General features: G+C 38.5%; 1 protein-coding gene and 1 pseudogene across 1 annotated transcript; one reads left to right on the top strand and one right to left on the bottom strand.

The window, feature by feature from the left end:
- LOC18788815 lies at positions 3,479-8,876 on the top strand (annotated as a pseudogene).
- On the bottom strand, positions 8,850-10,350 carry LOC18789377. The gene has a single exon (XM_007222250.2). The coding sequence runs from the start codon at positions 10,099-10,101 to the stop codon at positions 9,055-9,057; it is 1,047 nt and encodes a 348-aa protein (XP_007222312.1). The 5' UTR covers positions 10,102-10,350; the 3' UTR covers positions 8,850-9,054.

The following is a 13,509-nucleotide window of genomic DNA, read 5'->3' as shown; positions in this document are numbered from 1 at the left end:
TATTAAGGTGCAATGGAGGGTCAAGTATGATGGAGGAAATTCTTTCTGCCTTGGAGCCTAAAGTGACGGCAGATATGCAACAGGTACTAATAGCAGATTTCTCGTATCAGGAGATTAAAGATGCAGTTTTTCAAATGCAACCTTCAAAAGCACCTGGTCCAGATGGTCTCCCTCCTTTGTTTTATCAAAAATATTGGAGAATTGTAGGAGATGATGTAGTGGCTGCTATTAGAGCTTTTTTACAATCCAATGATATGTTACGACAACTAAACCATACTTTCGTGACTTTGATACCAAAAGTTAAGGAGCCACGAACCATGGCTCAGTTGCGCCCCATAAGTCTATGTAATGTTTTGTATCGTATTGGAGCAAAAACTTTAGCGAATCGTATGAAGTTTGTTATGCAGAGCGTTATTTCAGAAAGTCAGAGTGCTTTTGTCCCTGGACGGTTGATTACAGATAATTCTATAGTGGCTTTTGAGATCGCTCATTTTTTGAAACAAAGGAGACGAGGACGGAAGGGGAGTTTGGCCCTGAAATTGGACATGAGTAAAGCATATGATCGTGTGGAATGGGAGTTCTTGGAGAAAATGATGTTGGCTATGGGTTTTCCTATTCTGTGGGTAAGGATGGTTATGGATTGTGTGACAACTGTATCCTACTCATTCTTGGTGAATGGTGAACCTACTCGGATTTTATACCCAACACGGGGATTAAGGCAAGGTGACCCTTTATCGCCTTACTTGTTTCTTCTTTGTGCGGAAGTTTTACCACGTTGCTATCAAAGGCAGAACGCCAAGGGCAGCTGCAAGGGATCGTTATTTGTAGGGGAGCTCCTACAGTCAGCCACTTATTTTTTGCAGATGACAGTTTTGTGTTTGCAAAGGCGACTGATAATAATTGTGGGGTGTTAAAGCACATTTTTGAAGTGTATGAGCGTGCTTCTGGTGAACAGATAAATTGTCAAAAAAGTTGTGTGGCTTTTAGTGCCAATATTCATATGGATACCCAAAGCCGCTTGGCTAGTGTATTAGGGGTTCCTCGGGTTGACTCTCATGCAACGTACCTTGGCCTCCCAATGATGTTAGGTAGAAATAAAACCTTTTGTTTTCGATACCTGAAGGAAAGGGTCTGGAAAAAATTACAAGGTTGGCGTGAACAGACTTTGAGCATTGCAGGAAAAGAGGTATTGTTGAAGGTAGTTGCCCAATCTATTCCCTTATATGTTATGAACTGTTTCCTTTTGCCTCAGGGGTTATGTCATGAGATAGAACAAATGATGGCACGTTTTTGGTGGGGTCAACAAGGGGAAAATAGGAAAATTCATTGGATGCGCTGGGAGAGATTATGCAAAGCGAAGACTGAAGGTGGTATGGGCTTTAGGTGTTTGCAGGCTTTTAATATGGCAATGCTAGCCAAGCAAGGTTGGCGTTTGGTTCATAATCCCCATTCATTGGCGAGCAGACTTCTCAAAGCCAAATATTTTCCACATACCAACTTTTGGGAAGCTACACTGGGGTCAAGGCCATCTTGTGTTTGGAAGAGTATATGGACGGCTCGAAAAGTGTTGGAAATGGGATCAAGATTTCAAATAGGTGATGGAAAATCAGTACGAATTTGGGGGGATAAATGGGTGCCCAGGCCTGCCGCTTTTGTTGTGATCACTTCCCCCCTAGATGGTATGGAGAATACCAAGGTGAGTGAGTTGATTTGTAATGAGGGCTCTCCACAATGGGATCTCCAGAAACTCAATAATCTTTTTTTACCTGTGGATGTGGTTGACTTTGTACGAATCCCCCTGAGTATTCGGGCACCACCAGACCGGATTGTATGGAATTATGATAAACATGGTCTATTCACGGTAAAGAGTGCATACAGAGTGGCCTTGCGAGTTACTTCTGGTGATGAGGACGAGTCTTCTTCATCCAATTCAGATACTAGTATGCTATGGAGACATATTTGGAATGCCACTGTACCTACAAAGCTAAAAATTTTTGCATGGCGTGTAGCCCATGATATTCTTCCTACCAAGGCAAACTTAATTAAGAAGGGGGTTGATATGCAAGACATGTGCATGTTTTGTGGTGACATCACTGAAAGTGCTCTGCATGTTCTTGCTATGTGTCCTTTTGCAGTGGCTACTTGGAATATTTCTTTGTTGACAAGGCATGCTCATCAGGTACGTTGTCATACAATGAAGGACTGGCTGAGAGAAATGCTGGAGGGTACAAGTAAAGCGCAACGGGATCATATTATCACTTTGTTATGGGCTATATGGGGAAATCGAAATGCACTGTTGTGGCAGGGAGTCCAGCGATCTCCACATGATGTCGTGGGTTTTGCTCAACAGTATGTGCATGAATTTATTACGGCAAATGATACTCCGTCCAAAGTAACTGATCGGGTGCGGGATCCAGTGCGTTGGGCAGCACCATCGTCAGGCCGCCTCAAATTTAACTTTGATGGAGCATTTGATCCTACTTCGGGTAGAGGGGCTGTTGGGGTTGTTGCCAGAGACGCGGATGGAGGTTTTGTGGCGGCAGTGGCAAAATCAGTTGGGGAAGTGCTGTCGGCTGAACATGCAGAAATTCTTGCAGCTCGTGAAGGGGTGGCTCTTGCTCTCTCACTTGGGACTGCATCTCCCATCTTCGAAGGGGACTCTGCTGTGGTGGTTTCAGCAGTAAAGCGAGCAGGACAGGATTATTCAAACATTGGTACCATTGTTGAAGATGTAAAGCATCTTCAGCAACAGTTTCCTAGCTCTCTTTTTCAATTTACTCCTAGGGAAGCAAATGGTGTTGTACACCGACTTGCTCGTTTTGGTTTGTATAATGTGGACAACTTTATTTGGTTTGAGGTGCCCCCTGATCTTATTCAGGACGCCCTATTGTATGATGTGTTAAGTCGGGGTCAGGCACATTGTCCCCCCGTTGTCATTCTTCGCTTTATCAATAAAGTTTCCCTCGTTCCGTCGAGGTTCTCAAAAAAAGGTGCAATGGAGGTTCGAATATGAGACAACTAATTTACAAGTTAAGGTCTTTTATTATCGAGTTAGTTCTAGTTTACTTTAATTTTATTTTTTATATTTTCTTTTCGTGTCTCTCTCCCCTACAACTGATTGAAAAAAATGCCATTTTTCACTGAAATAAACCCCTATTACCGGTAATTTCATAATTAAGTAATGAACAAATGGATTGGATTTTATTTTAGGTATGCTTGAGTGGACATTTGGACAATATGAAAAGGGCACAACGTGGCAGTAAAGATGAGGTGGCGACTGTCGAATGGAGAGGAAGGGAGTGAGGTGGCGAGTGTTTCTGAGGAGAGGACGAGTCAAATGGCTTTCTTCCTCAGTCCTCCTCCTCCTCATCATCATACAGACATAGACGTCCTCCTCAACTTCAACATATCAGTAAGTTAGTAAACCATGGAATTTGATCATCGCCAGCAGCCAGAGTGAGTCTCCCTCCCAACTAAAATGCAGGACCTCAAGCCAACGGCTACTTCTCCTTTGGAAGTTAAGCAAATCACAGCTCCCTATGGCTCCTGGAAATCTCCCATCGCCACCGACGACGTCTCCGCCGCCTCCAAGCTACTCGCTGGCACCGCCGTCGATTCCCTCTGCCGCCTCATCTGCCTCGAGTCTCGCCCCAATGAATCCGGGCACGTCTGTTTTCTATCTCTACATTAATTGAAATTTGAGTCCTTCATGCTCATGGTCATTGGTCATGGTCGTGAGGGTATTTATTTATTTATTTACAGACGAATGGTAGTGGTGAGAGAACCGGAGAGGGCAGGGGAGGGACCGGTTGATATTACCCCCAAGGAGTATGCGGTGCGCACAGTGGCTCGGGGCTCCGAAAGTGGCGGTGCCTTCAGAGTTTCAGCGGATACAGATACACTAGTTTTCTGAGACAGGGTAAGCTAATTTCTTCTCGGGATGACATTGCGCTTCTTTCTGCGATGATACACGCTTTTGCTAGCAGGGTTAATTAATCTCTTGGTTCTTTCATACAGAGAAGTCTACAAACGTATCTGCATTGCTGGCTGTGATCCTGCAATCAGAGAGTCTCCAACTGAACCCAAGTGGTCTTCTAAAGGTGATTTTTTTATTTATTTACTTGGTTGAGGAGAAAATTTCAACTTGAAGTGTCATTATTAAAATATCATATTTGATAGACACTTGACTGAACTTCATTGAGTACAAGTATCCATTGCATCTCTGTTGAGGATAAATATACATCCTTAAGAAAAAGGGAACTCCTTTCATGTTTGGAAAGTACTGGTGGGATCAACAATCTTATTGTTCATACAATCACTTCAAGATAAGAGTTCCTTGACTAATTATTGGCTTTACTGCTCAAATAGAATAACTCAAGGTATCTGCTTTTGTTAATTTCATTTTGTGGGAGTCACATTTTACAAGTTCAATAGTTTCTATTACTCTATCCAAGAAAATATTGAACTTTCATTTGCTTCATGCTCTGCTTTAATTGGTTATGCTTGAGTGGTGCAGGGGAACTATTTTTTATTACTGACAGACAAAATGGGTGTTGGAATCTGTATAAATGGGTAATTTTCTTACTTTAACATTTCTGTTTGCCTTGATCTATATACTGGAATTTTACGATACTTAAAACATTTTGTGTGGTTGAACAACAGTTATTTGGTGTTAATTGGCATTCATCATTTTATATGTCTTCCTAATTCAGATTTTCTTTGACAACAGGTTGAGTCTAATAATGAGGTGATATCTGTTTATTCTTAGGATGCTGAGTTCTCCAGACCATTATGGAATTTTGGAATGAATTCTTATGAACTTATTCAGAGCCATGAGCAAAATATCTTAATTGCTTGCAGCTATAGGTGGGAAAGTTAGGTTTGGCTGTATTGTGTTTATCTTGTACTTGTAAATGATTATTGTCTATCTGCTTTAGTCAAGAAATGAGTTTTGGATGTTTACATGTAGGCAAAATGGAAGGTCATATCTTGGAATTCTGGATGATGTTCAGGGCTCATTCTCTGTGCTTAATATTCCTTTCATGGATATAGATGATATTGTACTTCCAAAAATCTTATGCTCATTGAGTTTATGTGCTAAAGCTGTTAAGTATTTGACCGCCCTATACATTTCAAAACTTGCATATTTGTCTATGCAGACTTTAGGGATCAATTGCCTATACGTGGAGGGAGCATCAGAAGTTCATCCACTGTCTGTAGCGAAGCTGTTTTGCTATCTTTGATGTCCCATTTTACAATACCTCTTTCTGTTGCAGCATGTAATGGTGAAGGCTATTGTTGTGCATTAGGCCGCTTCTGTTTCGTATCGTTAAACCTTTCTCTTTTGGTGTAGGTGACTTTAGATGACCATAAATCAAAAGCAGTTGCATTCAAGATTATTTGGTCTTCTTCACCCGATTATTTAAAATACAAGCCCTACTTCAGCTTACCCAAAATTATTCAATTCCCAACAGAAGTTCCTGGTCAAACTGCCTTTGCGTACTTTTACACACCATCAAATCCTGATTACCAAGCCACTCAGGAAGAAAAGCCTCCACTGTTATTGCAAGCCCATGGTATGCTATGATTTAAAAGTTTCCTAGTTGTAATTCCTAAGTTTTCCATATTGGGCATTTCTTTTGCAAATGTTGTTCTGCAATTCCTGGGATGATGCAGGTGACCCTCTCTTTCAGACCTAGAGGACATTATTATCTACTTGTTGCAATGAAAAGATACTTCATTCAGGGAAGATAGGATAATTTGTTGCGAAGGAGACTATTTCCCACCTACATTATCTACATTAAGCATGCTTATTCAATGCCTTTTCATTACGTGCCCTTGTTGGAGCTATCCCTTCTCTCAGATGAATAGTACTATAGTTTAGCCGTTTTTGTGAATTTATTTGTTATAGCATTGTTCTTCTTTGATTTACTGCAGGAGGACCCACATTTGAATCGCACGGAATCTTAAATCTGAGTATTCAGTACTGGACTAGTCGGGGTTGGGCATTTGTTGCTGTTCACTATGGTGGAAGCAGTGGTTTGCTTTTAACCTTATATTGTAGTTTATGCTTGTTATTTCGTTTTTATGGGATCTCTTTATTGCACAATGATGGTTCTGGAGTCCTTTGATCCTGAGTTTATGAATCCTCTTATTACTGTCAACGTTTCAATCTTTTTGGTTCTTTTCAAATTATATTCCATCATATCTTAGACAATGGGTTTTAAGGTTATGGCAGAGAATATCGTGAAAGGCTCTTGAGGAAATGGGGAATTGTGGATGTAAATGACTGTTGCAGCTGTGCTAGATATTTGGTATTCATTTTAGCCTAGACGTTGATGAGTTTGGTAGAGCACCCATCAAGCCATGGTAATATATATTTTTGTTATCTAGGTGGATTCTGGGAAGGTAGATGGCAAACGGCTATGTATTACTGGGGACTCTGCAGGTGGTTATACGACCTTGGCTGCTCTTGCTTTTAGAGACACCTTTAAGGCAGGAGCTTCCTTGTATGGTGTGAGTGTCTAACTCTATAATAAGTTTACTATTCATTTCTTGTGGACAGTGATATCAGAAGGAACTCGTGGTTATATTATTGCATCATGTAAAATTATGTTGCAGAATAATCTTTCTGACTAGGCCTATGCTGCGGTGAATGTTCTGTACTCTTCCCCTTATATATTGCTTCTTGAAGCTTGATGACACATTAATACTCTAATTCCGTTCTTTTTTCCCTTTTATATCATTAACTGATATCCTTTTACATAACATAGTATACGCTATGAACTAGAGAACTGACAATTTTTTTGGGTCATATTGGTCCATGAACAGATAGCTGACTTGACAATGTTGAGGGCAGAAACTCAAAAATTTGAATCTCACTATATTGATAGTCTTGTTGGTAAGTCAGAAGATGACATTTGAGGCTTTACTTTATTGATGCCATGAAGTTGACGCAAACATAATTGGTTGCAGGTAGTGAAAAGGATTACTTTGAAAGGTCGCCAATCAACTTCGTTGATAGATTTTCTTGCCCCATTATCTTATTTCAAGGATTGGAAGACAAGGTAAGAAAGTTGTAGCATTTTCTTTTCTTTGTCGTACTTCTTTTAATCCTCCTCTTTCACCATGTGATAACTAAGGATGATAATTTCGGCACAGAGGAGATGAGATAAAATTATGGTATCTAGTGCTTTCATGAACTTAAAGACTCAGTTTGGAAAGCACATTATGTTTTGTAGTGTGTACCCCCAGTACAAGCTCGTACAACATAACATGCTTTAAAGGACAAGGGTCTGCCTGTTGCTCTCGTGGAGTACGAAGGAGAACAACATGGTTTCCGCAAGGTATTTTCTATGTTACGTAGTACGTACTCACAAAAGTTTAATGATTGGATACAACAAACTGATACAGTATTGTACACAGGCTGAGAACATTAAGTTCACGCTGCAGCAACAAATGGTTTTCTTTGCACGGTTAGTTGGACACTTCAAGGTTGCAGATGACATTATCCCATTCAAAATTGACAACTTCGATTAAGCATTCACTAACAGAGGTGCCACATTCTGAAATTCTCCTGTGTGTACTTTTGTAATTTGTATGAGGCAATACGTTTGCAGGTTTTGACTTGTTATTTGGTTTCCGCTCAATCTGACCGAGAACAATTTGCTAGTTTTAAGGAATTTGTGGATCTATTATGGATGACAAAAATGAAATGAGCATGAACTGATTCACAGCTTGTTCTGGAAAACTGAAATGACTTACTATCTTTTTTTTCTTTTTTTTTTATAAACCGGAAATGACTTACGATCTTTACATGTTCTCTGTTCTATTATTATGTCACATTTAATCTAAAGGTTTCGGTTCGGATTAGGGTAAATTATGAGTTGTAGTTTAATTATATGTATATGTGGTTGTAGAATATTAAAGCTAACTTCTAAACTGCTTTGACATCCCACCTTGGTTTTGCAAATTGCAGTGCTCCTTTCTCCCCTCTAGAAGTTGACAATATGTTTTGCCTACCGCCCGTTATATTCTGTTTAGCACACCCCATCAGAAAAACATTAAAAATTGTAGAAGAATAAACGAATCTAGTGTTTCGTCCCACCCTAGCTACAATAAAAAATGAGTCTAGTGGTTCATCTCTATCTATAATCAATCTAGTAGTTCCGCCCATGTTTTATAGATCTTTTATTTTTCCATTCTCCGAAAAAAAGACAGTTGTCCTATCGTGACGTATTGACTTTCTAGATTGATGAAATTTAGGATTATCAAATAAGAAGTCAATCTAACAAAAATTGAATTTCGTGTTCTATGTTTCATACCGTTGTTTTTCTTATCTGGTGTCACCAAATACATGCGTGTCTGAGAGAGCTTTGCTAGACAGTATTGGTTCACACATATAGGAAATTGTCAGCCCTTGATGGTTGGTCTCATACTGCGAGACCCACTTTATCCAACGGTCCAGAGTCATTCAGGTGTTCTCGGTCTTTTGCCTAATGGATTGATTGTGCAAGAAGTCAATTTTTTTTTTTTTAATTATATTTGATTTTCTTGCCAATTACCTTGGTGGCATAGCTCTTCCTGCCCTGAGGTGGAGGTCTTTTGAGTTCACCTTCTGAGGAAATCATTGACTATAGGGTATTAAAAAGATGTGGTTTGTGATTTAGGGTTCTATAGCCAACCAAAAAAAGTGTTTGATTTGAGATCGCTAAGAAAATTGAGGGTGCAGCAGACAGATAACATAGAGAAAATTGCATATATAAGATTTGATAAATATGTGCTGCTTTTTTCCAGTATGTATATTTATATATTCTTCCAATTACAAACTTTGATATAAAACAAAGAAAGAAAGAAAGAAAGAATGTGTATGCAGTAATGGGGGCAATAATCATGCTTGATTTTTGTGTTTTTAACTGCAAACCATCAACCACAATCCTCTTACGTATGTATTCTACACTGCTAAAAACAAATAAATAGGCAACTTTACAGCAGAAAAAAATTGATGAAAAACAGCAAATTTTCTCAAAAATTAATAAAGAATCTATGGCAGATTCAGGACCGTGAAAGAGACCCAAAGCCATTGGCAAGTGCACTGACAGCAGGATTGAAGGCCAATCGACCCAAAATGCCTTGCTTGTAAGGCAAGAAGGTCTTCTTCTTCATATCATTAGACACTGCTTTGTTCATAGTGTAATGCAACTCATGAGCTGAAACTGGCCCTCTTCTTCTTGAGCTCGTGGCCGCCGGGCTGTCTATGGACCTGAAGCTGGAGTTCTTGACATCTTCGTTTTTCTTGAACAGATTTGAGTACTTTCGGAATGGATCTTTATCTGTTGCTCTTCCTTCTGATGCGCTTCGAAACAGCAGAAAGTCTCTCAGTTTCCATTTCTTTGAAGCCTTTGAAGCTGAAGCAGCAGCAGAGGGAGAAAACATGGCTTTTGGAGCTAACTGTCTGTTGTTTTGTTGTTGCTGCTGTTGCTGTTGTTTTTCTTCTTCTTCCCATTGATACTCCGAAACCCTCAAAGGAGATAGGGACCTTGTTGCTCTATGGCCCGAAACAGAGGATGACAAGGCTGCAGGAGTTCTGTCTCTTCCTCTTTGGTGCTGATCACTTCTCTTTGTGGTGTTGTCCATTTGGGTCGTGGACGACGGCCCAAGTGGATGGTCTTTACCCTTTTTCCATCTAGGCGAAAGAACTTGACGGAAAAAGGATGGAGTTCTCGGGGTGTTAGTTGCAGGAGGAGGCTTAAAGGGTCGGATAACGCCGCCATCGAAAAGCTCTTCAGCTGAGAGAGAAGTTCTTTCCACCTCCTCACTAACATCAAATGCGAAGTCCTCAAAGCCAAACTCATCCTTAGGCGATTTGGGAGATTTTGGTGTGGCTCCTTCATGAGTTGGCGGCTCATCATCTTCCCAATTGCTGTTGGAGAACTCTTCAAACTCCCTGTAAAAGTCAGACATCCTAGTTGGGCTTGTTGGTGCACTCATGTAGAACTCCCCGAACCGCCTTGGCGTCGAAGGAGCCGTCACACATGGCGAAGATCGGGCGCTATTGAAGTCGAAATCCATGGCTGTTCTGGTTGGTATCACCACCTCCATGACTGCTTGCTTCTTGTGTTGAGAGAGTTTGGTTTTTGAGAGGGACAAAGACAATGACAAAGGTGAACAATAATATATATATAGAGGGCAAGTAGAGGAAGGAACATAGAAATGAGAAAGGTAGAGATTGTTGACCAAAGACCATCAAAGGTAGAGATTAGGAGCCGCCTTTTAATACTTTGTAGCTAACCATGGTTGCTTTTCTATTGTTACTTGAGCTACAAAACACTAATAAAAACCTCACATGCCAAAGCCTTCATCATTCCTTTGTTTTTTGTTTTTTTACGGCACGAATTTTCCTTGAAGTGGACCCTTTCCAGGTCGACGTGGACATATCAAAATGTTATTTACAAGAGTAATACTAGAGGCACCAATTTATTATATCAATTTCTAAATGCGAACAAATTTAAGATTAGCTCATTTCTTTTCGTTCTGGACACACTTTTGACCTCATTTATTTATAGTAAATAAATAACTCTCACATAAATTAGTGTCTATGATGGTGGAATAAAACAAATAAATAAAGAAAAGTAGAAGAGTAATCATGGCGCAATGGATGGCATCACTGATTCACCTGTGAGCCTTTTCCTCCAAGCTTAATTGGTTTGACCACAAAGCATGCAGTCAACGTAGTCGATTGCCTCACCTGAAATGTGGGATTAATTATAGCTATAAGTTTGGTATGTGCTTGTAAAGCCCAACCAAAACCATGAGAAAAATGATGCAAATATATAAAAAATGTCTTGACATAGGGAACATTACTTGGATTGCTTCAGAAATATGGTAAAACATGTAAGTTTAATTTGAGTCTTTTATTTATGTATTTACAGAATACCAGTTGGGTTGCCCTTGGAGATGATGAAGAAGTTAAATTTAAGGGAAAATAAAGTTAATTATGTAAATCTATTAGCCTGATGATGGTTACCCATTATTTAGGATAAAATATTTTGTTGATGTATTGTAAATTAATCCATCCATTTAATTATATTTTATTTCATTTTAATACTCATTTACTAATGACGGATACTGAGAAGCTAATCTCGCCTAATCAATTGTTCCATTAAAAAAAAATGCCCATCTACCTGAAGATCTGACCAAGTTGAATAAATTCAAGATTTGTTTAATGGCTGATACACGTGCCTAAATGACTTCTAGAATTTGAAGCTTTTAATTCTTGAAAAATATGAGATTTTATAATTGGAACATGTAAGAGTCTAAGACTGATGTTAATGGGTGCACCTACATCTGGCATTTTTGGGTCCCAAAAAAATCTAAATGCTGACAAATTTAGCCGAACAATCTCAAACCAGAGCCCCTTTTTTTGATTTTTTGATGCAAAAAACAGAGTTGGTAGGGAACAATCTTATCACAAGCTTGATACAGAAATTATTTATTATTTATTATTATTTTCTTGTTGCTTTTAATGTCTCATTATCCATAAAATTCACATTTTTTTACGGTGCCAATATATATGGGCTTGGAGAGATGCAACACACCACATGGTGTTGGAGAATGCATACAACCAATTTAATCTTAACTCAAGGCAGCATGAATAATGCCATATTCATTTGTTGGTGCACGTTTTGAGCTCATCACACACATATTTTGATAGGGACAAGTATTTGCCGTCCAAAACTCCCTCTTTTAGTTTTGAAAATTAATTTGGTTGGATTGATGTGTCTATTTGTGGATGGTAGAGACAATAATGTCTACTAGGGTAGTATATATTGTATTGTCAAAAGATTTGTATTGTGGGACATATATTTATGTTGTCAAATCAAGAATTCGGATTACAGGTTCTCTGAATCTGTAATTCGTAGAATATGGAAAGAGAATATTTATAAATTTCTATTTTTTTTAACATACGGGTGATAGGAGATGGGAAACTCTCAAACTTAAGATTTCCGATACATAAATAAATACTCATAATTAATTGAACTACAAACTCATTGTAAAATGAAAGCAAATGGGAGCTCTTGCATTGTTTTTTTTTTAATTCCTTTTCTAAATTCCTATATATACGTGGTTGATATCATTTTCTTAGGTAGGTCACAAGTGAACAACCACGTAAAATGAAAACCCAGTGGGAGCTCTTATATTGTCTTTTATGAGTGAGAAAAGTTAGCTGCCCCCTTCTTTAAAAAAAAATCTAAATGGGTAATTTGAAAAATCTATTCATAAAACAAATGAGAGTTAAGAAAAAAGACCATCTAGAAGTGAAGACAGCTCATGGAGTTGAATTTCTTGGCTGATCAAAGTAATAACAAAATGTGGTTGATACACACATGACTGCACATCTATATATACATACTTAATTCAAAACAAGCCGTATTCGTACGTGTGTCTGCAAATTTTTTTTTAATTTAAAAAAAGCTCGACTCATGACAAGCACACATTGACAATTGACACAACACATAGTTTCATGTCCAAGCATATGGAAATAACTTCGCTACGCGTGATGCACTTTTGTGTTTGTCTATCGCTTCATCTCATATTAATCACGCATAAATAAAGATATGGAAATATGAATATAGTGTATTTATGACAAAAACGTTTGTTTCGTGACAAGGAAGTTTCTCTCATGACAAATAACTAACTTTGATCGGAAAAAAGAAAAAAGAGGTACAAGCAGAACCCGTGTGTTTGTAAGCCTACAGATTTCAAATCAACGACTGCTGGTTCTGGTTTGAGCAAAGCTAATTAAACATGGAAGATGGTGAGGTTCCACCAGTTCTTTTGTCTAGACACATCTAAAAACGACTTTGAAATGTGATCAATTTGGCTTGTTGTGGAGGGAGGGCTTTTCATTTTTCGAATCAGGGTATTATCCAAAAAATGAAATAAAATAATACAGATGATTAAATTGGTTGGATTATTTCATTCATTCATTAATTCATTAATTAAATCAAATTGCCTTTTCAAATGATGCAACAACCATTTGGCATCTTCTAATCCATACTCCCATAATAGACAACAGATCTCTCAACTCCTTACGTGTGAAACGTGCTAAATATCGTTGGATTTGTTTTTCTTTTCCTCTTTGTTCTTTACCTCCTTTTCAACGGTTTGGATTATTTTATCATAAACTTGGATCATGAAAATGTCAATCTCGAAAAAACGATTGGGTTTGGGTTGGGAGTTGGGTATAATCATAATCTTCAGCCAATCCATGTTCTAAAAGGTCTTCACCAATCCCATTGGGTCGGGCTCTAACTCTTGATTGGGGCCATACTATTTGCTAGCCTGTTGCTGCTATCTTTTTGCTCCAAAACATAATAAATTATCATGGGTAACAGTAGTGACGGACTCAGAATTCGAATCCTGTAGGGTCATAGTGTAAATGTTTCAAAGAAAATTTAAGAATAGATTATTTTTCTTATCTATTTTTTCTCTTTCAAATTTTATTTT

This window comes from Prunus persica, chromosome G1 (genome assembly GCF_000346465.2).
Source record: "Prunus persica cultivar Lovell chromosome G1, Prunus_persica_NCBIv2, whole genome shotgun sequence".
In the NCBI taxonomy this organism is placed as follows: Eukaryota; Viridiplantae; Streptophyta; class Magnoliopsida; order Rosales; family Rosaceae; genus Prunus; species Prunus persica.
Note: the sequence above shows the minus strand (reverse complement) of the source record. Positions and strands in the feature narration are given on the sequence as shown.

Bases quoted from the DNA above. Each gene is read 5' to 3' on its own strand.
- LOC18789377 (XM_007222250.2), bottom strand. From the start codon at position 10,101: ATGGAGGTGGTGATACCAACCAGAACAGCCATGGATTTCGACTTCAAT.